This window comes from Elaeis guineensis, chromosome 9, assembly GCF_000442705.2.
Source record: "Elaeis guineensis isolate ETL-2024a chromosome 9, EG11, whole genome shotgun sequence".
NCBI classification, from domain to species: Eukaryota; Viridiplantae; Streptophyta; class Magnoliopsida; order Arecales; family Arecaceae; genus Elaeis; species Elaeis guineensis.
The window spans coordinates 7,323,078-7,347,901 of NC_026001.2; the positions used below are offsets into that span (position 1 = coordinate 7,323,078).

The 24,824-nt window shown below is 36.5% G+C and overlaps 1 protein-coding gene and 2 pseudogenes across 5 annotated transcripts; 2 read left to right on the top strand and 1 right to left on the bottom strand.

The window, feature by feature from the left end:
- Positions 1-1,641: 1,641 nt before the first annotated feature.
- Positions 1,642-23,713, top strand: LOC105051844 (zinc finger transcription factor YY1). 5 transcript variants are annotated; one of them, XM_073243288.1, is made up of 7 exons: positions 1,642-2,105; positions 2,183-2,206; positions 2,288-2,346; positions 18,532-18,766; positions 19,387-19,476; positions 21,194-21,337; positions 22,739-23,713. In XM_073243288.1, exons 1-7 carry the CDS (start codon positions 2,091-2,093, stop codon positions 23,267-23,269), a joined length of 1,098 nt encoding a protein of 365 aa, XP_073099389.1. In that variant the 5' UTR covers positions 1,642-2,090; the 3' UTR covers positions 23,270-23,713. The 5 variants fall into 5 exon arrangements, with proteins under 5 accessions (XP_073099389.1, XP_073099390.1, XP_073099391.1 ...); XM_073243290.1 differs by having other exon boundaries at positions 1,644-2,105; positions 18,567-18,766; XM_073243289.1 differs by lacking the exon at positions 2,183-2,206 and having other exon boundaries at positions 1,643-2,105.
- Positions 7,606-9,312, bottom strand: LOC105051843 (heterodimeric geranylgeranyl pyrophosphate synthase large subunit 1, chloroplastic-like; annotated as a pseudogene).
- On the top strand, positions 10,316-17,251 carry LOC140851558 (uncharacterized; annotated as a pseudogene).
- Positions 23,714-24,824: the final 1,111 nt, after the last annotated feature.

Below are 24,824 nucleotides of genomic sequence, written 5' to 3' on the forward strand. Positions count from 1 at the left end.
CAAGGGATTGAGATTTATTAAAATGCATGGTTTTGATAGGTTTGTATTAGTTAAAAAAGAGAGATAGGTACCTTATCTCTCACTTTTTCTCCCTCTTCTTGTAAGCAATGATCGATTTTTGAAGAAATAAGCAAAAAGCCTAGTAATCTTTTTAGAATACCTATTCATTTGTATAGTTAATGTTGTGGATTTGTAGATCTATACCTCGATTTTAGCTGCAACATCCTCGACTCAAATCGTGCTATGGAAGATGGGTGCCCATCTGATATACATATATATGATAAAGATGAAGGTTGCTGGATATATTCCATCAGTGGAGGTTCTTTACTCCTCAATCTTGGACGATCTATTTTAGATTATCCTTGGCTGATCTATTCCAGACCATCTGATAGGGGTGAGCAAAAACTAAACCTGAACCAATCAAATCGGTGAAACTGAACCAAACCGTATGTTTGGTTTAGTTTAAAATTTTATTCAATTTGACTTGATTGAATTTTGACATATAAAAAGTAGATTTAGATTAGTTCTAATTTATCAGTAAATAAAATCGCTCTCAAATCGAATTGAACCAGTTTTAATAAAACGACGTCATTTTGATTAAGATGTTGTTTATGTTGAAGTATTAATGTATTAGAAAATAATTTTAAATTTATGGTGTTATTTATCAATTTGATTTTGTGTTGATTTGCCCTAAACCCTAAGTGACTTACTTATTGGATTATTATTTTTTTTATATGTCAGAGATCTTTATCTTAATCCTTAATGATGGTGTTCATTTAAGAATTTTATTTTATTAAGTGACAATATCTTATGTCAATTTAAATCATTTTACTTGATAAATTCTCTTGATGGTACTTTTATGTGAAAAAGAAATAAGTCTTCACGAATCACAAATAATAATAATATGAACCGGTAAACCAAACCAAACCAGACTATTTAAATTATATTGGTTTGGTTTGGTTTCAATCTTCTATTGATCCGATTTGGTTTATAGAAATGTCAAACCATTTAGAACTGGTTCAGCTTAGGTTTGAGCATGAAATAGGTCCAAACTGAATCATGCTCATCCTTACTATCTGAGACCAGCATGCACTTTACAGTCTCTATGACCTCGACTTTGAACAATCTACTGTAGCTCATCCACGATCGAGTTATATTTTCTATCGATAGATCTACCTCTCATTCTCTTAAATTGAAAAAATTCAGATAAATTGGAATTCCTCCGCGATCGAGTTTTCTGTAAAAAAAAAAAATCTCATCCGAATAAATTTACACGGTATATATATATATATGTGTGTGTGTGTATATATATATATATGTGTATATATATATATATGTGTGTGTGTGTATATATATATATGTGTGTGTATATATGTATATATATATATATATGTGTGTGTGCGTGTGTGTATATATATATATATATATATATATATATATATATATATATATATATATATATATATATATATATATATATATATATATATATATATGTGTGTGTGTGTGTGTGTGTGTGTGTGTGTGTGTGTACATTTATTTATTTATTTTTGCGTGCCTCCATTCGTCCCGCATATCCTTGTACCAAGGCATAAACGCATCCATGCACCCAGCCAATTTAGCATCACTTCTAATCACAGAGGCCATGACCTGGTAGAATGGGAGCCCTGCGTCAATCAAGCCAAGTAGCAAAGATAACAAAGAGTCCCGAGAAAGGTGAGATGGAAGTAGCCAGCGGGATCAATCCATGGCGACCTTTCCATCCATAACCGGGCTCCCTACGCTTCCTACTCTTAGTAGTCGATTCCACCGCTTACGTGGACTCCCGCACCCCCCAAAGCTCCTCTATTTCTTCTCCTCGTCCAACGCTCGCCACACGAACTATTTCTTCCCCATCTCTTCCCATACGCTAACCCTATCCCTATCCCTGCATCTTCGGCGATCCTCCGTCCGCCATTAATCTGGTCGGCGAGAGAGGGGGAGAAGAGAGAAAGCACAGGGAGGGAGGGAGAGAGAGAGATGGATCTCCAGACGAATCACTCTATGTTTGAGAGGCGCCAGCCCGCCAAAGATCGGACCCCCGCCGTCCGATGGTTCAAGGAATGGTGCGTTCTTGCCTCTTCCTTGTGTTTTTGGTTTAGGGGCTTGGGTTTTCTTGGGATGATCGCGTGCCATTGTGCAGAATTTGCGGAATTTTGGGGATGTGGTATGTATGATCTAAGAAATTGATTCTCTGGTGAGTGATTTGATGTGCCTGATTGATTTCTTTTGGGGCTGTATGATCTAGGGTTCCGCAAGACATGGTGGCGACTGGTGGCAAGTGCTCTCTTTTGAAGTGGGTTACAGGTATCTTTAACCCTGTATTTATAAGGATTAGAGTTGTATTATCGATTGATGAAGGTTTAATCTTCTCGTTCTGGATTAATGGGATCTGAAAAAGGTGTTCTTTTTTCTGTTTCTATGTGCGACTCACAAAGTGATAGAACTTGTTCTGGGTAGGTCAGGGTTGGGTACGTTAATCAGAATAACCAGTTTTCTAGGGTTCCTTGGGATGACGTAGAGGACCATCTATTAGCAAATTTCTCATTTTTGATAGAATGTTGGGAGCACTCTAGAAGCCAGATGATTAAGAGAGCAGTTTGGGTCATAAGAACGTTCGATAGCTGAAGAACATGGGAATTGAGCATCTTTCATCTTGTCACTGGTAGTTTACTGGATGATTCTTGGCCTCAAGTTTTTACCGAAGCTTTTGGCAAATCTGCAAACCTAAAAGGATTTTTGAATTAGGTAGCGATAAAATATACGGTAATTTAATTTCCGGTCATCCTTTTATGCCACTCGAACAAAAAATCGGTGTTGACTAAAACTCGAACTCTCGATTCCTCCTTTTAGGCTTACTATAATAGGACATTCTTTTGATGCCATTTTACTATAGAAAATGCCCAACTTACCTTTGACTGGGACTCCTCTTTTGAGAATGTTTTCTATTCCATGGTTTTTAGATTTTTTTGGATGTCTTATTCTGTGGCTTCCTGATTTGCTGGACATCATAATGTATCGTAGAATCCTATTTGGTTAAGATTGGAAATAACAGTTGTCAAAGTTGTCCCATTTAAATGTTTTTCTTGTCTTTCTCAAATAGCCAAAGTTATCCCATTTAGGTGTTCTTCTTAGTCTTGCCGAATCCCATTTGATTCTAGACTTTTTGGATGTCTTATTCCGTAGTTCTCTGATCCGCTGGACGTTATATTGCACTGCAGAATCTCGTTGGTTAAGATTGGAAATAACAGTTGTCGAAGTTGCCCCATTTAGATGTTCTTCTTGGCCCTCTCAAATAGTTGAAGTTATCTCATTTAGGTGTTTTTCTCAGTCTTACTGAATCTCATTTGATTTAGTTGATATTATCGTGATACCAAGATTCAGATATGGATTAATTTCTTTATAAATCATCCTAAGTCTCTTCTTCATGATAAAAATCTTTCTTCTTATTTTGTTGACTTGTTCAAGTCCTAAACATCTTTTGTCACGCCTCCGATCCGAGATTGTGAGCCAAAGATCATGGCAACTGCCGCATACTTATAAAAAAACTATTTTCATAAGTATATAAAGCATTTCAAACAGATACCAATGCATCATAGTGGTATTAATGAAAAATTTAAATTTATCAACCGAACCAAATGGTATCTAAATTTAAATATCTTACATCAAATAAAATTTTACTAAAAATAATAAAAATAAATCTAAGTTCAACGAAGTTGATAGTGCCAGTCTCGCCACTAAAACTCTCTTCCAAAAATGCCTACGTTCGTAATCAATCATCTGAATCTGAAAAACAAAAGAAAGAGGTGATGAGCTTGATAGTTTAGTAAGTAATGAATATCTCAACTAGATATTTCAGATATTATTATAAGATATAATGTTAAAAAACAATGCCATGAATAAATATAAGAACATATTTCATGCTTATTTAAATAAGTTAAATATTTTCAATATTCATATGCATGTGTAATCATAAATCCGATTCGAATTAAAAGTACATATAACTCAATAGCTTGAATTATGACTACACTTATCTCTATGGTAAGGCCCAAAACAGAAATAGTGAGCTCATTTAAAGTACTAATGCTTAATCTCAATTGACAGGATCCAAAATCCAATGCATAATCTCTATTTGTAGGATCTAAAATCCAATGCACATTCCTCATTGATAGGATCCAGAGTCCAATGCACAATCCCCATTGGTAGGTTGAGAGTCCAATGCACAATTCTCATTGGCAGGGTGCAGAATATAGCTAGGTTGAGAGCACAAAATCTAATCCATATCCAAGCACTTTTGCAAACATAACATATAGATATCATAATTTCGCTGAACATATGCATATTCCATAATAAATCAATAAATCATGATATTTTAGGAATTACTTTTTGTTCAAAATATAGTTTCATAAATCATGTATAATTTAAAGATTGATATTTGCTTTCGAAATAATTATATGATATTTCGAGAAGATGGTTCATTACTTTTCATAGAACACCGAAGTGATTGAACGAACAGATTGATTAATCTTGAGAGGATTCTTCAGAATCTATTATTCAAAATTATATTCTTACATTAATTCTAATTCATAACTAGATCAAAATAAAATTTTAAATCAAAATCCCACTTAAAATTGAACTCGAAATTGGATGTGTCTTTCGGATTAGATTTCTCGGATAGGATCAAACTAATCATAAAAGATGGACATCTGGTTTTACCAATCCCAAGAAAAGAGAGAGACAACTAGCATGATAGAGAAAGAAAATCATTAAAGAGAGAGACAATCATTAAATAGAGAGAAATAAATTTAGAGAGAGAAAGTCCATAAAGAGAGAAAGTAGAGAGAGAAAATAAAGAGATGGTAGAGAGAAAAATACTAGAGAGGAAAAAGAGAAGGGAGAGAAGAAAGATTTTTTTTCTCTTTTTTCTTTTTTTTCGAAACAGAGGATTTGTGTTAGAGCTGCAAACAGGTTGAGCTGCTCGCGAGCTACTTGAGCTCGACTCGATTTAGTCATTATCGAGCTCGAGTAGTTGAGTCGAGCTCGAGTAGCTTTTCGAGTTGAGCTCGAGTAGCAGGATACTTGGTTCAAAAACTCGCGAGCCTACTCGAGTTTATATATATTTAATAATATTATTTTTATTTATAATATATAATTTAATATATGTATTATTAGTAGGCTGAAGCTTGATTTCGAGCTCGAGTATGGCTTGATTGATATTCGAGTCGAGTTGAGTCGATCTTGAGTTTTATCTATTTTTAATCGAGCCGACCTCGAGCTTGGGATGTTAAGACTCGATCGATCTCGAATCGAGTTTCGAGCTCAAGTATTTTGATTCCAGTCGAGGTCAAGCTTTCAGCTGCACGACTCGGCTCGGTTCGATTGCACCTCTAACCTGCATCCTCTTTCTTCTTAACAGAATAAGGGAACTCTTTTTTCCTTTGTTCTTATAGCTAGGAGGTCCTCCTAGCCGATGATGCTCGTGGTTGGAGGGCTAGGCCACGATGGCGACTGATGACCTAGTTTCAGTGATCGGTGGTGGCTCATGGTGGGGGAACATTAAGAACAAAACGTGAAAAGAATAAGAAAAATCGGTAATCAGGATTTTCGAGAGATTTTCAACAAAAAAATCGGCAAAAATTCAAGCTTATATAACCCATAGAAGATTGAGGAAAAAATAATTGAAGAGATTTACCTAGTCTTCGGCTAAGATTGATCCAGTTCTTGATGGCCAAAGCAAAGGTAATCGCCGAAAAAATAGGAAGAGAAGAGGGAACAAAACAACGATGATCTTTGGTGAGGGAAAATTAAGAGATTGAGGCCTTTAAATAGACCTCTAACCGGAGGATCTTGGAGTTTGATTTAATCTCTAATCCTAAGGGTTTTAGAATTTTGGATTGGAGAAGAACTCCCAAAGGATTCTTTGTGTGTCCCCCCTTCCACGTTAATTTCCAGCACAATGCATGTGCTGGTCCTTTTTTTTCTTATTTGTTGGTTGAGTGGGTTTTCTTCTAAAATTTTGGTTATTACATCTTTTCTATTTGTGGATGAGCTTCTTGCAACAAACTTCTATTGATGATCCTTGGAAAGCAATCTATCTTTTTGAAGACTTCATCTAGGTTTCTAATAGTTATTGATTGTAAGGACATTGAAAATTCCTTTTTTGCGGCTCTGTGCTCTTATGATAGCGAAGTCCATATCATTTCAATTTCACAAGACATGGCTCTCAATTATATTTTGAATGAAATAGTAGAGAGATGGAAGTATTTATCTCCGATAATGATGGATATAAAATTCTATATTCTTAACAATTCGAGAATGCTCGTTACACTCACAATGTATAAGGATGTTAATGTCTAATGTGATAATCAACATGAGGTAACACAAAATCTATTTGCAGTTTATTTTAGTATTCTTTTTTCTTAATTAAATTGAATCACCTAATGTGATAATCAACATGAGGTAATATGTTGAAAAATGTAATCTTTTTACATTGCAGGGATGGCGGCCCATCCTAAAATGCTGAATATATATATTGTTCCAAAAATTGTCAGAAGAGCAATTCATCTCATTTTTCCTCGTTTGGCAGCTCAAGAAATTTTGTTCGAGTAGTCGAAGAAACAAGAGCTGCCATTGAAGATAAATTAAGTCTAAGGAACACGTTGGATGCTTGGAAGAACTCTATAGAGGGTGTAGGTCAAGAATTTAAGGATGTCAAAATCTTTCATGATATAATTCATAATTTCTGCATTGTAAATTACAGAATTTTTGTATTTGTGAAGAATGATCATCAGTGTGTGACCATTGAGCATGCATATAAAGGATGTGATAGTGCATTTATGCTTCTCGTCTTGGAAATCAAGATAGATTTGTAATTAAAACAATGAACAATGAACATACATGCAGAGTAGGGTTGCAAGTTCGATCTCACTCTAAGGCTTCAAAGCAGTGAGTTTTAAATATTATGAAGGAGAAAATTCAAGATATGCCTTTATATAGGTCTAATGATATTGTAAAAGATATTGGTCATGAATTTGGTGTAGAATTGCTATATCATCAAACTTGGCATGGGAAAGAGGTTGCTATTAAGGATCTCTATGGTCAGAGGTCAGTATCTTATGAACGGATACGATAGTATTGCAATGTAGTTCACGTATCATGGCATGTAGTTAATTTGCCACTGTACTGTTAAATTAACATGGCATACAATTAATTTATCACTGTACACATTAAAGAAATACGGTACACAGTTAATTTGCTATTATACATAATATATATATATGGTACATAGTTATATTGCCATTGCATGCGGTTAAATTAACATAATACACAGTTAACTAAATATGGCACAATTAATTTATCACTATATATAGTTAAATAAATATGGTACACAGTTATATATATAGTACACAGTTAAATTAACTGGTATACAGTTAATTTGCCACTGCACACAGTTAAATTAATATGATATATAATTAAATTATCATTATATAGTTAAATTAACATAATACACAAGTAATTAAACATGACATACAGTTAATTTACCACTGTGTACAGTTAAATAAACATGATACACAGTCAATTTACTATTATATACCATAATATATACATGGTATATAGTTAAATTAATATGGTATACTGTTGATTTGCCACTGTATATAGTTAAATTAATACGGTATATAGTTAATTTATTACTGTACACAGTTAAATTAATATGGTACATGGTTAAATTAACCTTGCACATAGTTAAATAAATATGATACATAGTTAATTTGTTATTGTATACATTTATATATACATAGTATATAGTTAAATTATTAATGCACATTAGTTAAATTAACATGATATACAACTAGCTAAATGTGGCACACAGTTAATTTATCATCATATACGGTTAAATAAATATGGTACATAGTTAATTTGTTATTATATACAGTTATATATACATGATACATAGTTATATTAACGTGGTACATAAGTAATTTACCATTGTGCATAGTTAAATTAACATAATATATAGTTAATTTATCAATGTACATAGTTAAATTAACACGATATTTGGTTAAATTAATATTGTACACAGTTAAATTAACACTGCACGCAGTTAAATAAATATGATATACAGTTAATTTGCTATTGTACATAGTTATACATGCATGGTACATAGTTAAATTATCACTGCACAGTTAATTAACATGATACATAGTTAACTAAATATGGTATATAGTTAATTTATTACTACATAGTTAAATAAATATGATACACAATTAATTTGCTATTGTGCATAGTTATGTATACATGATCCTTTCCGGTCGTCTTCTCCAACTCCTTCAATGATTGGGTTACATCGAGGATGTCATCCACCACTTACAACAGCACTCTAATATGCCTAGCATATTGCCACTGCAACTCGATCTAGTCATTGGAGCCCCCATCGACAATCGCTCCTATGATCGTCGAGGCCCCCATCAGGAAGGTGGTCTTGTGGAGGTGGATGAATTCGAGCTGATCAAGGTCAAAGGGGACTGCCAGTCCCATGGACTTGATGTCGACCATCTGGCGGGCGACCAACCCCTTGGGCCCGATGGAACGGGAGAGCTCGGTGACTGCATGGATGATGCAGGCAGGTGGGACGAGGTCGTCGGCTGGATAGGAGGCGTAGGCGAGGAGGGCGTCGCCGGCGAGGATGGCGATGGGCTCGTCGAAGACGCGGTGGTTGGAGGGCTTGCCATGACGGAAGTCATTGTTGTCCATGTAGGGAAGGTCGTCGTGAATGAGGGACCTGGTTTGGACTATCTCGATGGCGATGGCGGGGGGGATGGCCTGGCGCTCGCGGCCGCCAATGAGCTCGTAGGTGGTGAGGGAGAGGATGGGGTGGATGCGCTTGCCGCCGACGAGGAGGGAGTAGCGCATCGTCTTATGGATGTGCTCAGGATGGTCGAGGGGGACGACAGCATCCAGGGCCCGATGCATGACATTGGCCTTCTGGAGCATGTACTTCTTAAAGTCGAACTCCACCGGCTTGGCGGTGGTGGAGGCATGGACCTTTATGGCCGCTCGGGGCGGGCGGGCTAGGTGGCCATAGGTGGCAGCGGAGGTGGAGGGTGGGGGCTGGAACGGAGAGAGGGAGGAGGAGCGGTTAGGGAGATGGGCCGAAGAGTCCACCATTGGATTGCAGAGGAGATGAGATACGAAAGCCATTTTCTTATTCTGCTGCTTTCTTCTCCTTTGTTTCGTTTGGAATTTAATTCCCATATTTGATTTGGGGGCAATTTTGTGTCATAAGGGTTGAAACTTAAACTCCTATTAAAGATGGATCGGAAGTTATAAAAATAGTTAATATGGCTTAAAAATTAAAGTTCGGTTCACTAATGGACAAGGCATTAAAAACCCCTAAAATCTATCGGTATACATGGTAGGATTAATAATTGAAGTGTGTTAAAGCCATCAATGTCGCTTATTTGAAGCCTAATGGAAAAAAAAGGTGATGCTAACTTTATGCTTCTCACGAGTATTTTGATAAATTATGGAGTCATGGTTTCCAAATTTCCTTACTTAGGAAGTATTAGAAGAAAATATATTCTTCTGGTTGTTTTAGCTATGATTTCTACTGTTTATAGATTACTGCTTGCTTATTGTTATTTATTTTCCATTTTTATTCAAGCATTCAAACCATGATTGTGATAACCCGGCCCGTTGGGCCTAAAGCCCACTAAGCCCACCGAGAGAAAAAAAAAAAAGGAGAAGACTCCCGATCGGAGTCTTCTCCTTCCCCGGTTCCGATTGGAATAGAAGTCCTAGGGCCATTGAAGGACCCTAGGATGAGCCCTATAAGAACCCCCTCCTTTCCTCTAAGAGAAGACATAGCAATCACCGACGATCGTCGGTGTTCCTCTCCGATTTTTTCGATTGAAGCCGTGGCCCCTCGACTCGTGCTCGTCGTGATTTCTCGTCGGTGGGGATCATCGAAGGCTGAGGTAAGTCCTTCTTCCTCTTTCTCTCTTCTCTTTCTTCTTTCCCATGCCTGTAGGCACGACTGCCGGCGATAGGAGTCGTCAGATTTCGTTGGAAAAGGAAGTTCTGTTCGGTCTCTCCCTTTCCCCTGATTTTTGGCACTGACGGTCACCGCCGACCGTCGGCTTTGGCCTCTCCGAGCTCGGGAGGGTCGGCCCTTGCCGTCGACCACTGCCGGGCGAGGTACGGCCGAGATTGGCCGATCAAAGGCAAAGGACCATTAGGTCCCCTGTTTCGGCCAAAGAAGGCCACGGGAAAAAAAAAAGAAAAAGAAAAAGAAAAGAAAAGAAAAAGAAAAGAAAAAGAAAAAGAAAAGAAAAAAAAAGACTTATGAGAGAGTTTTTTTCATCTCTCTCTCTTAAATCTAAATCATTTTCTCTCTCTAGAATTGGACTTTCTCTCTCTACCTTCTCTAAAAATTTTCTCTCTTTAAGAAGCCCAATGGATCTCCTATTAGGCCATCTTCTTCACTCCTAGGGATCTATGATCTTAAATCGATTTAGAGCCGAAGAGGGGAGGATTTATTAGACTGATTATCAAGTCGGTCATCTTCTTATATTATGTAATTTTATTAAATATATGAAATAAAATTTAATGATGATTTAATATTTTTAATAGGACTGTCTGATTCATTTAAGGAAGATTAAAAGGTCTAGGACGATCGAGGTATGTAGATCTTACGTCCCTTATTTATTTTTAAATCTTCATGATTTTTCATGCATAAGATCTCTTATTGGTGAAGTCATATTTTTCGTAAAATAAGGATCAGCATATGTGATATGAAAAAGCATGTTTTATTATGAGCATTGATTGCATGAATATATTTTATAAAAAATTATATGATTATGAAGCATGAGATTTTATTATTTTCCATCTATGTATATATATATTTTACGAAAAAGATACAAAGATTTCAAAGGCTCTCAGATAGCTATGAATGAATTTCTTCGGGAAGGTCGACATCCGGAGCTAGCATCCACACGAAATATGGTCCTGTCAGCGGGTATAAAGTTGGCACATGAATTAAGAACTCTGTCGATTAAGAAACATGGTCCTGTCACGGGTATAATAGTGACCTTAGCACGAACATCTGTGAGCAAATTTTTTTTTTTGAAACATGACACGAATACATGATAAAAATAATTTATGATTCATGATTGTGAAATATACATGATTTATGCATGCATGATGAGCTTATAACTTGTTTTATTACATGCTCTATAAAATGTTTATTTTCACCATAATTGTTATTTGCGAAATGATGCATTATCATAAAAAATTTTATGCTTGATCCGGTAAGGAAGCGGAAGTCTACTTACTGACCTAGTGAAGCTCATATTCTTTTTGTTTTCTTTTTCATGTACAGAGAAATAAGACTAGGATTGGTAAAAAGGGAATCCAGGCTTGGGGATCGGCAAAGCAAGCTTGAAAATTTTGTACTAGGAATTCATTTTATGTTTATGGATTGTAGCTATTATGAATTTTGAGGCTTGGATTATTTTTGGATTTAGATGCTCTGAATCAGTTTTGGTTTAATTAAATATTTGAATTGAACTTTATTTATGATGCACCTGTTATTATATTTAAGAAGATGAATTTTGGCTTCGTGTTATTGCGGGCCCATCCCTCGGTAGCATGGTCGTGTTATGTTCCGAATTTGGGGCGTGACATTTTATGGTATCAGAGCAATAGGTTTAATCATGGGTAGAACTTAAAACCTAACAGTGGGTAGTTAGGTTACGTATAGTTAGACTCTGACTTAAATTATTAATTGTACTATAGCTCTGTTATAAAAATATAATAATATTAGTATTTGATTAGGAAGCGATGAGCGACAGGGAGGACGAGATCTTGGCAAATATGGCTGCTAGGACAAGAGGAGCAAGATTGACGTCACGGAGAGCTGCCAATCAACCAGTTGAGCGGGCTCCTGACGCACCGGCCACTCAGGCGGATATTGCTGGTGTATGTCAAGTGGTGGCTCAGCTTATCCAGCAACAGACACAAACTGCTCGATCTACATTATCTATGGAGTCATACTACGAGAGATTCAGAAGGCTCAACTCACCTCTATTTGAGGGTGGATCTGATCTTATGGCTGCAGAGACATGAATTCGAGAGATGGAGAAGATGTTTGATGCCCTGCAATACCCTGAGAATGTGAAGGTCAGATTAGCCGTTCCTATGTTAAAAGGGAATGCTGAGTTTTGGTGGACTGCAATAAAAGCTGCCTATGGGAATAATGATGATCAGCTCACTTGGGAAGAGTTCAAAGAGATATTTTATGATCAATACTTCCCCGGAACAATGAGATTGATAAAAGAAAATGAGTTTCTAGCCTTAAAGCAAAAGGATGATATGACAGTGTTAGAATATGCTAACAAATTTAATGAGCTAGGCCGCTTCTGCCCCCAATATATGGAGTTCGAAAGGAGTAAAGCTAACAGATTCGAACAAGGTCTAAGATATGGAATTCGGTCCCGTCTGTCTTTTCATATTTTAAATAACTACAAGGACGTACTGGAGCGAGCTTTGAAAGTGGTCTGAATTGAAAAGAGCTGATCTAGAAAAGGAGATAGGAAGAGACCTAGATCAGTAGGAAATCTAAAGAATCAGTAGAAAAATTTTAAAAATAATAACTCTGATAAGAAGAAAGAATCTATATCCTGCTCCTATTGTGGAAAAAATCATAATGGACCTTGTCTCAAGAGGATAGGAGCATGCTTCTTATGTGGCGAGAAAGGACATATGGCTCGTGATTGCCCAAATAAGAAAAAAGATGACTCTAGACCTAACAAACCAGTCGATCAAAAACAGAAAGGGAATACACGAGTGTTTGCTTTAAACCAACAGGAGGCCAACGCAAGTGATCAAGTGGTGCAGATACTATCCCAGTCAATTCTATTCATGCTCGTGTGCTATTCGATTCCGGCTCTTCTCACTCTTTTATATCTCTCAAGTTTGCTACTTCTTTGAATTGTGTGCTTGGAAAACTAAATGAACCATTATATGTTAGTATACTTTTAAAAATATTGTTGTTGCTAATATTATTTTTAAGAATTGCATAATCCAAATAGAAGAAAAAGAATTAGCAGCAGATTTGATTCAATTAAATATGCATGATTTTGACATTATTCTTGGGATGAACTGGTTATCTTCGTACCATACTCATATTGATTGTTTTAGAAAAGGAGTGGTATTTCAAATTCCGGATAAACCGCAATTCTTCTTTCAAGGCGAAGTTCATAATATGGAACCCAAACAATCTTTGAGTATTATCTCAATCATGAACACAAGAAAAGCTTTGAGGAAAGATGCAAAGCATTTTTGGTCGATGTAGTGGACGTCGAGAAGGAAAAGATAAAGTTGGACGATATCCCAATTGTCAAGGAATTTTCTGATATTTTTTCAGATGAACTATCCGGACTGCCTCCAGGTCGTGAGGTTGAATTTAAAATTGACATCACACCAAGGACCGGACCTATATCAAAACCTCTTATCGGATGGCCCCGTAGAATTATGAGAATTAAAGGATCAACTGTAAGAATTTTTGAATAAAAAGTTTGTCCGACCAAGTACATCACTCTGGGGAGCTCCTGTGTTATTTGTGAAAAAGAAAGATGGGAGCATGCGTTTATGTATTGACTATCGGGAGTTGAACAAGGTAACCATAAAGAATAAATATCCTCTTCCTCGAATAGATGACTTATTTGATCAACTTCAGGGTGCACAAGTTTTCTCCAAAATTGACTTACGATCAGACTATTATCAACTAAGAATTAGAGATAAAGATGTACCTAAGACTGTATTTAGAATAGGTATGGCCATTATGAATTTTTAGTAATGCCTTTTGGACTAACCAATGCACCGGCTGCTTTTATGGATATGATGAACAGGATTTTCAAGCCGTATCTGGATCAATTTGTTGTTTTTATTGATGATATCCTAGTTTATTCTAAAAATATAGAGGAACATGAGAGACATTTAGGATTGTGTTTCAGACCTTGAGAGAAGAGAAGCTCTTCGCCAAGCTTAGCAAGTGTGAGTTCTGGTTGGATAGTGTCGTCTTTCTCGGCCATGTAATATCTAAGGAAGGAATCTCAGTCGATCCAAAGAAGATAGAAGCCGTGGTGAATTGGCCTCGTCCGACTAATGTGACGGAAGTTAGAAGCTTTTTAGGCTTGGCTGGTTATTATAGAAGATTCGTCAAGGATTTTCTCAAATTGCAATTCCTCTAACCCGCTTAACTCAGAAACGAATAAAATTTGAATGGAGCAGTGAATATGAGCATAGTTTTCAAGATCTGATGCAACGATTGATATCTGTCCCAGTTCTTACTTTACCATCTAGTAATGGAGGATTTGCATTTATAGTGATGCTTCCAAGAAGGGATTAGGTTGTGTATTGATGCAGAACGATAAGGTCATAGTTTATGCTTCTCGACAACTAAAAATCTATGAGCAGAATTATCCGACACATGATTTGGAGTTAGCAGCTATTATTTTTGCTTTAAAGATTTGACGACATTATTTATATGGAGAATCTTGTGAAATCTTTACTGATCATAAAAGCTTAAAATACTTATTTACTCAAAAAGAGCTGAATATGAGGCAAAGAGGTGGCTTGAACTATTAAAAGATTATGATCTAAATATTAAATATCATCTTGGAAAAGTCAATGTGGTGGCAGATGCACTTAGTAGGAAGTTTCAGCAAATATGATGACTCTGCTATCCTTTCAGCAATAAATTCTGAGGGATCTTGAGATTTGCAAATTGAAGTACTTGTACCGATGTTAAGAATGTATTAGCCAATTTAATGGTACAACCAGCATTGATCGAACAGATAAAAGCGGTCCAACAGAATGATATTCGTTTGTGTCAGTTTAAGAAGGACATGGAGAAAGGGTTACGAATGAGCTTAGGCTACATACAGATGGAACTCTTTATTTTGGGAACAGATTATGTATATCAGAAATCTTGAACTAAAGAAGAAAATTTTGGAAGAAGCCCATAAATCTCGTTTCTCCTTTCATCCGGTAGTACAAAGATGTATAGAGATTTAAAACAACATTTCTGGTGGAACGGAATGAAGCAGGAGATAGCTCGGTTTATATCTCAATGCTTGGTATGCCAGCAAGTGAAAGCCGAACATCAAAGACCTGCTGGTTTGCTAAAATCATTAGAGATACCAGAATGAAAATGAGAACATATCACGATTTCATTACAGGACTTCTAAGGACAGTAAGAAAAATGATGCAGTGTGGGTGATTGTTGATCGGCTTACTAAATCAGCTCACTTTCTATCTTTTCGAGTTGGTACTCCACTTGATAAGTTAGCCGATGTATATTGATGGAATTGTACGCCTACATGGTGTTTCAATAAGTATTGTGTCTGATCGGATCCACGATTCGTATCTAGATTTTGGAAAAATTTTCAAGATGCTTTGGTGACAGAATTGAGGCTTAGTACTGCTTTCCATCCCCAGACCGATGGCCAATCTGAAAGGACAATTCAAACTCTTGAGGATATGTTAAGAGCTTGTGCTTTCGATTTCGGAGGACATTGGGATAATCATGTGACACTGATTGAATTTGCATATAACAATAGTTTTCATTCTAGTATCCGGATGGCACCCTATGAAGCCCTATATGGAAGAAAGTGTAGATCTCCTCTGTATTGGGATGAAGTGGGTGAAAAGAAATTAATAGGTCCCGAGTTAGTTAAGATGCTAGAGACAAAATTTATCTGATCAAGAGAAGACTCAAGGCAGCACAGGATAGACAGAAGAGTTGGGCAGATAGAAAAAGAAGAGAATTAAAATTTCAGGTTGGTGAGCATGTTTTTCTAAAAGTATCACCTACTAAGGGTGTCATGAGATTTGGAAGACATGGCAAGCTGAGTCTGCGATATATTGGACCTTTTAAAATTTTAAATCGAGTAGGAGATGTTGCTTACGAATTAGCTTTACCATCAGATTTATCCAAAGTGCACAATGTCTTTCATGTTTCATTACTGAGAAAGTTTGTACCTGATCCAAATAATGTGATAAAGTATGAGCCATTGCAAGTTCATGAAGATTTAACCTATGAAGAATTTTCCCTCCGAATTATTGATCGAAAAGAATAAGTTCTAAGACGGCGCATTATTCCATATGTGAAGATTCATTGGAGTAATCATGAAGAGAGAGAGGCTACTTGGGAGCTTGAAGATGATATGAAGACGAGATATCCACACTTATTTGAAAATGAAGGTATGTTAAATTTCGAGGACGAAATTTTTTTTTAAGGGGGGTAGAATGTGATAACCCGGCCCATTGGGCCTAAAGCCCACTAAGCCCACCAAGAGAAAAAAAAAAGGGGAAGAAGAGTCTCTATCGGAGTCTTCTCCTTCTCCGGTTCCGATTGGAATCGAAGTCCTAGGGCCATTGAAGGACCCTAGGATGAGCCCTATAAGAACTCCCCTCTCCTCTAAGAGAAGACATAGCAATCACCGACGATCATCGGTGTTTCTCTTCGATTTTTTCGATTGAAGCTGCTGCCACTCGACTCGTGCTCACCGCGATTTCTCGCTGGCGGGGGTCATCGGAGGCTGAGGTAAGTCCTTCTTCCTCTTCCTCTCTTCTCTCCCTTCTTTTCCATGCCTGTAGGCATGACTATCGGCGACAGGAGTCGTCGGATTTCATCGGAAAAGGAAGCTCTGTTCGGCCTCTCCCTTTCCCCTGATTTTTGGCACCGACGGTCACCGCCGACCGCCGGCTTTGGCCTCTCCGAGCTTGGGAGGGTCGCCCTTTGTCGTCGGCCACCGTCGGGCAAGGTATGGCCGAGATCGACCGATCAAAGGCAAAGGACCTCTAGGTCCCCTGTTCCGGCCAAAGAAGGCCACGGGAAAAAAAAAAGAAAAAGAAAAAAAAAAGAAAAAGAAATAATAATACTTATGAGAGAAAGTTTCTCTCATCTCTCTCTCTCTTAAATCTAAATATTTTCTCTCTCTAGAATTGGATTTTCTCTCTCTACCTTCTCTCTCTAAAAATTTTCTCTCTCTAAGAAGCCCTATGGATTTCCTATTAGGCCATCTTCTCCACTCCTAGGGACCTATGATCTTAAATCGATTTAGAGCCGAAGGGGGCATTTATTAGACTGATTATCAAGTTGGTCATCTTCTTATATTATGTAATTTTATTAAATATATGAAATAAAATTTAATGATGATTTAATATTTTTAATAGGACTGTCTGATTCATTTAAGGAAGATTAAAAGGTCTAGGACGATCGAGGTATGTAGATCTTACGCCTCTTATTTTTAAATCTCCATGATTTTTCATGCATAAGATCTCTTATTGATGAAGTCATATTTTTCGTAAAATAAGGATCAACATATGTGATATGAAAAAGCATGTTTTATTATGAGCATTGATTGCATGAATGTATTTTATAAAAAGTTGCATGATTATGAAGCATGAGATTTTATTTTTTCCATCTATGTATATATATGTTTTAAGAAAAAGATACAAAGATTTCAAAGGCTTTCAGATAGCTATGAATGAATTTCTTCGGGAAGGTCGACATCCGGAGCTAGCATCCACACGAAACATGGCCCTACCAGCTGGTATAAAGTTGGCACATGAATTAAGAACTTTGTCGATTAAGAAACATGGCCCTGTCACGGGTATAATAGTGACCTTAGCACGAACATCTGTGAGCAATTTTTTTTTTGAAACATGACACGAATACATGACAAAAATGATTTATGATTCATGATTGTGAAATATACATGATTTATGCATGCATGATAAGCTTATAACTTGTTTTATTACATGCTCTATGAAATGTTTATTTTTACAATAATTATTATTTGTGAAATGATGCATTATCATAAGAAATTTTATGCTTGATTCGGTAAGGAAGCGGAAGTCTACTTACTGAGCTAGTGAAGCTCATATTCTTTTTGTTTTCTTTTTTATGTACAGAGAAATAAGGCTAGGACTGGTAAAAAGAGAATCCAGGCTTAGGGATCGGCAAAGCAAGCTTGGAAATTTTGTACTAGGAATTCAGTTTATGTTTATGGATTGTAGCTATTATGAATTTTGAGGCTTGGATTATTTTTGGATTTAGATGCTCTAAACCAGTTTTGGTTTAATTAAATATTTGAATTGAACTTTATTTATGATGCACCTGTTATTATATTTAAGAAGATGAATTTTGGCTTTGTGTTATCACGGGCCCATCCCTCGGTAGCATGGCCGTGTTATGTTCCGGATTTGGTGCGTGACAATGATAAGCTATAAGAAGCCAACAAAATGATTGATGGTGTGTGTTTCTAGATATTTGTTGATGTTTTTGCAAAGGCAACACTTTGCCCATCTTGTATTCATGTTTGTTGTTTCATTGACAATCGATATGCAACAGAACAGTATTAGACATATTTTTAAGCATCTGCATTCGCCGATCTTGCCTTAACTGCTTTGATTGAAATCTGTTAGTTTCCTGTTTTTTTATTTTTTCATATATGTGCTAGAGGATATGATGAAGGCTCTGAGAGAGAAGTCTAAGGAACCACAGACAGAAGAGCCAAAACCAGAACCAACCACAGAGGTTCTTTTCCTTTGCAGCTATGAAGGTTGTGGGAAAACTTTCATTGATGCAGGGGCTTTGAGGAAACATGCTCACATTCATGGAGAGAGGCAATATGTTTGCCATTTTGAAGGCTGTGGAAAGGTAATGCGCACCATCATTATTCAATGTCACTTTTGAAATATAAAGCATTTTGCATTACTCAACACAATTCTCTATATCAAATGAGTTAAAGAGTTCAACTAACTGCAGGCTGAATGTTTCATCATTAATGTATAAAATTTATCATGTCTGATGAATTATTTTTTGTAAATCACATATATGGATATTTTGGTTCTCCCCGTATTTGTTCTCTGCTTTGTTTTTGGTTCATATGTTTTATGAAGCTACTTTGGTGCTTCAAGCAAATATGATACAATATTCTTGATAAAGCTATCAAGAATATACATGCCTCTCTTCTCCTGTTCAGACTTAAAAAAGTTTGAATCTTGTTTTCTGCAAATATTGTTTGATAATGTTCTGCTTCTTTGTTTTTGTGGTTTAATTGGTTGCAAAGGATGCAAGATTTTTTTCTTTTTTTAAAACTTCCTTGCATTTTGTGCTTTGATATTTTCCGTTTACTGTATCTTATATCTTGTTGCTGTAGTTTCCCCTTTTTACCAATCAATACTAATATTTGTTATTGAAGAGTTAGTGTGAGATTGCCTATGATCAATCAAGTCAATTATCACACTCTTTCTAAGATTCATTTTTGTGCTTTGCAGAAATTCTTAGATAGTTCCAAGTTGAAAAGACATTTTCTTATTCATACAGGAGAAAGGGATTTTATATGTCCTCATGAAGGCTGTGGTAAGGTAGTTTCTTGTCCATTCCCATATGCTATTCATGTTCTTTTTGTTGCGGTGCAAAATGCATACTGCATTTTTGCCATGCTTCTTGCTTGGGTTTTTCTTATTTTGGATAGTGGGATGGTTAACCATCTGTTAGTATTTGATATTTTCTTCATATTTAACCATCATAATAACAGTTTTATGGACGATTTTTTTTTTTTAAGAAGAGTAAGAAATATATCAAAATCAGAAAAGAAAGAGAGGATAAGAAAGTGAGTAAACACATAACAGTTTAGATTTTTTAAAAAAAATATATATATATTTTGGGTCACGGTATGAAGAAAATGATCAAAAAAGAGGACCAGAAGTGACTTGATGTAGATTTAACAAATGAAAGTCATCCCAGTTAATTTAAAATGATATTGAAATGAGAGGAGAAAGGCTGGAACCAAGCTTTAAAATTTTGTTTTATGAAGATGTTCTGAGCCAACCTCACATTGAAACTTCTCAATTTATGTTTTGGTAAGTTTTAATGAGCAATGTGGTATTAAAAAATTATTTCTTACATAAGATAATATTTGAATTGTAAATGTCTTGGAGATAACATTTGAATTTCAAATGTTGTCCTATAATAGAAAATTTGTGCTTGAAGCTCTTAGTCATACAATGTGTGATGCATCCAAAAAAATAACTACAATCTCCTAAATCATTATATTGGATAAAGGAATTGTCTTTGGAACTTATTGCGACCACAGATATTCATAAGTCTGTAAAAATAAAATTTGTGCTTGAAGCTCTTAGTCATACAATCTGTGATGCATCCAAAAAATAGCATACAATTCCCTAAATCATTATATTGGATAAAGGAATTGTCTTTGGAACTTATTGCTACCACAGATATTCATAAGTCTGTAAAAACCTTTGCATTATGTTTTGTTTTCCGTTTTCTCCATGGGGAATAAAGTTAGTAGATATTGTGATTCTGGCAGCAGTATTTAGTATATGGAAGGAGAAATATGCGACCAGAAAAAGGATAACTAGAAGCCATTGAAAATATTATTGAAGCTTTTAAGAATTATAGCATTTTGCAGGTGCTATGCTTTTCCATTAGGGGAAGCTTTTAATTATAGCTTTTAAGAATTATACCTGCAATTGCAAGTGGAGCTTCATTTGAAACTGACAACAAGATTAGAACATTCTTAAACTTTGTTGATTATTTCCTCTTGTGCAAATGCTAAAGTTGCTATACAATGGTAGCTTTTCAAAAAATTTTGGCCCATAGAGAAATTCATTGATTTTGCAAGATGACAGTGGCATAGCTTCTAGTAATCATGCCATGGGTTCACTATAAAGGGTCTTTATTTGTGGAGCTGTTCCCTGTAGGATTATTGTTGACCATGAGCAGTAGGTACTTCCACAATGAGATGGAAATGGAGAGGGAAATAATTGGTTAAGCTAATTCCAAGGGTGGGTGTGCATGCGCGTAAGTGTGCACTTTGCAAAAAGGATGTAGACACATTCTTTTAAATGCGGTAAGATATTTCTTTGGGAACACCAAATTTTGGAACTTTCTCATAGTTTAGACACTGTACATCCTTCTGGCATTTTATTCATTTGCACGTTTTTAAATATATTTTTGACTTGAGTTTGGTTCATGTTTTATCTTTGCTTCTCAAATATTGATAACTGTGGCAAGTTGCCTTTTGAACTCATTTGTGTAATCTCATGATGTAAATTGCAGGCCTTCTCGTTGGATTTTAATTTAAGGGCGCATATGCGAACGCATTCACTGGAGAACTATCATATTTGCCCTTATCCAGAATGTGGAAAAAAATACACACATGAATGCAAATTAAAAAGTCATATAAAGGCACACCATGAAAAGGTAAGATTGCTTTTTCACCGAGAGCTCTTTGTTAGTCATTTTCAGCCTCATGCTACAACTTGTTGTTTTGGTCATTTGTGCTACAGTTCTGCAGATATAGTCATGTGCTGTTAAAGCCTCCTTGTAATTCTGTTAACTGTTAAGAATCAGTGTTTAGGTTCTTTGGACTAAAATAACATTGTCCTTATACACATAAGATTGACCTGATTTTCTGTTTGAATTCTCTCTTCTAATTGATGTGTTGACTTTCATAGATTTTGTATCCTGAAAATGAAAAAAAAAATGTAAAATGAATAATGACTACATAATAAATCTGTTATATTGACATGTTCATGCACTCTTCCATAATGTCAAGTAGGAATTGCTAGATGCCATTCAACCTTTGACATTCGTGGATCCTTCATTTTCAGATGGCAAATGTGCTTGTCCTGATTACTACATTGAGGTGCCTTGTTGAACCTCAGTCTCTTTGGAGTGACAAATCCTAGTATGCCAGGAATAATAGCGCAAACAATATGTATCACTACCAGCAAACTTTCCAAACCATCATTGCCAAGCCATCTCAACTTGTCCCCTTTGAAGTGGACAAACTGTTGAGCATTGATTGCTTGCTTGTTTTCTGACCTTCTATTATCCTACTTTCAGCAAAACCATCAAGCCCGACTTGGAATCTATTTATCAATATTATTCACACAAAGCCAACTATTATTCTTGGAAAATATCATCTAAATGTCTTTAGATCATTCTGCCATCAGAAAAGAGTCACCTTTTACATTGTGCCTTAATACTCTCTTGCATTTTTGGATCCATGACATTTCTTTTTTGGCTTTCATTTTTCTTTGTTCACTGACGTCCATGTACAAAGGTTGCTATATGCTTGGCCGCTATCAATATAAAGCATTCACTACATCAAAGATTTTCTCACGATAGTTCACATGACTCCGTAAAAGTTACCTGAAAATGCATCATGATTATATCAAATTATACTGATATACTATTAATTTTGTGAAGATGATGTTCTTGTTAAAATATCATGAAATTAACATCATATTTTTGACAGACAGGCTGTCTATTTTGTGCATCATGAAATTAGGAGGAGAGAGATCTGTAGTAGAAGTTGATCAACAACTAAGCAAGATCATAAAAATTCTTTGCATTGCCTCGCAATGCCAATCATTTTCTATAAATCGATCTTCATATGTGGAGCTGATTGTACATGGGGCACATGTTGATTTCTTTGGACTTGAGGATTAAAAAATATGATTTTTACTTCATGAAGCAATTGAATACATGGGAGAACATTGTGTTTGAATGCAGTTCAATTGTAACATAGATATGGTACATTTTGATGTTGCATTTCTGTAGTTGGAATAACGTGGTATGTCCAATTCCTGTTTGCAGAACTCGGTGATTGATGGAATTAAGCACACAGCACCAGCAGATAAGCTCCATAATACCCCAAAGACACCTGTGGTGGCATATGGTTCTGCATCCTCGGACCGTCCCTATGCTTGTCCATATGAAGGCTGTGGAAAAGCCTACATTCATGAGTACAAACTAAACCTCCATCTGAGAAGGGAACATCCTGGCCACAATTCAGAAGAAAATGGCAAGCATGCACCTGCTGCCGACCATGCCATGGATGAAGCTAGCGATCAGGATGCTTATATTGCAAAGGGTGGTGGTGGCAAGAACAACAAAAGAAGCAAGCCCAATCTCATACAGAAGATGCCACCTGCGAAGGTGCCGAATCGGAAGGACTCAAATTTGGCTCCTGCAAACGTTAGCACTGTCAAGAAGCAGTGGGCAAGCAAAGAGGTTTATGAGGAAGATAGTGAAGAGACAGAGGAAGATCGAGACAATGTTGAAGAGGATGGGTGGAGGTATCAAGGGGTGAATGGTGATGATGAGGAGACAGAGGATGAAGATTAACTCTTTGACTGCAGTCTCTGATATGTTGCATGAACACCAGCCATGTTTCTGAATGTTCACACAGTTGAGATGTAGTTGATGTCCACCATACCTCGTGTCATGCAGCATCACAATAGTCATGTTGTTGTGGTATTACTGTTGTTGTGGTATTACTGAATTTTGGTTAGATCTTGTTGAATGTGATGCCCGATTGGGAGCATTCATAGCAGGTGTAAGTTATATCCAGGCAGACTGGGTGTGTTTGTGTATTAATTGCAGTCCTTGTCGTGCTTTTAGGTGAGATGCTGGCCCTTCTGCTAAGATATGCAGAAACAGCTGTGAGGCTTGATGTTCTTTATCAACACCAGACTCACCTTCAAGTCAGGAGTTCTAAACTGAGTTATGTATCACGGCTTCTTAAGTGATGAATGTGATGCAATGTAAGCAGTGGGTTTTAATGTTTTAGGTATTTGTTAGGAGGTTGTCTATTTTTTGATGAAGTTGATATGCTGCATGGATTTTAATGTTTTATGCATTCGTTATGAGGTTGTCCTAAATCATCAAGAATCTAATCCCCTCCATAAATGGTGAGGGCAAGAGGAAGCTAACTTGGAAGGATCTGAACCTATGGCCTTCAATAAAGAGGATGTTAACCGCCCACGGCTACGCCCTATTACGCTTTCGTGCCTTGGATCTCGTTTCACAAGGAAGCCTTTTAACCAATTAGCATCAAGGATGCAGCGTGTCAGCCTGGTGAAATGCATGAACAAGGATGTGGGCCATGAGTGGTGGTTTGCCAAGGAGATCTTCTCACCATAAGTAGACATAATCCTGTAGAACTCCAAATACGACCAATTTGCTTTCATGAATCGAATGGCAATCTAGACCTATTGGTGCCCATGGCCACGACTAAATGATACGTGCCAAAAGTTACATGTATTTTAATTGAAGAGAACTTCAATAATTAATCAAAATTATGCCTAATCGCAGCAATTGATATAATGACAATGTCTCAAATGCAAAAGTGCCTGCAACTTAAACTAGGTGTGCATGCCAAGCGAGAGGTGCGGCGCAGCAGAGAGCCAAAAGGACAAAAGTTGCATCCGTTCCGGTACATCTGCAATAATTCTCCAGCATGCTTTTAATGACATGAGGGATGAAACAAATCCAATGGCTATTAGAGGGATGTTTTACTGAAATAATATTAATTTTTTAAAAATTATTAAAATAATATTTTTTAAATTATTTATCAAAATATTATTTAAACCAAAGTCGCTCGATTTTATATGCTTACTCATCAATCTCATCATCAGCTGAAAAATAGATGGACGATAGTATCAGTCGTCCTATCGTAAGGTGCCTATATGAGTTGCTTTATGATAGGACGATTCTATAAGTTACCTTATGATAAGACGATTTATAGAGTTGCTCTATTATAGAATAATTTTGATATGTTCTTCTGCTCTAACCACTGACACAATGGTAACTTGGCACGGATCAATCTATGGATCGATCGCTTATTTTCATAGGTACAGCAAAGGTCGACCCATGGGTGGTCCTCCAGTGCAGGGATCGT

Excerpts from the sequence above, each read along its gene's own strand:
- LOC105051844 (XM_073243287.1), top strand. The coding sequence starts at position 2,020 with ATGGATCTCCAGACGAATCACTCTATGTTTGAGAGGCGCCAGCCCGCC. Across the intron at positions 2,106-2,287 it reads GTCCGATGGTTCAAGGAATG|GGTTCCGCAAGACATGGTGG; the intron begins GTGCGTTCTTGC and ends TGTATGATCTAG. Across the intron at positions 19,477-21,193 it reads CTCATGAAGGCTGTGGTAAG|GCCTTCTCGTTGGATTTTAA; the intron begins GTAGTTTCTTGT and ends TGTAAATTGCAG.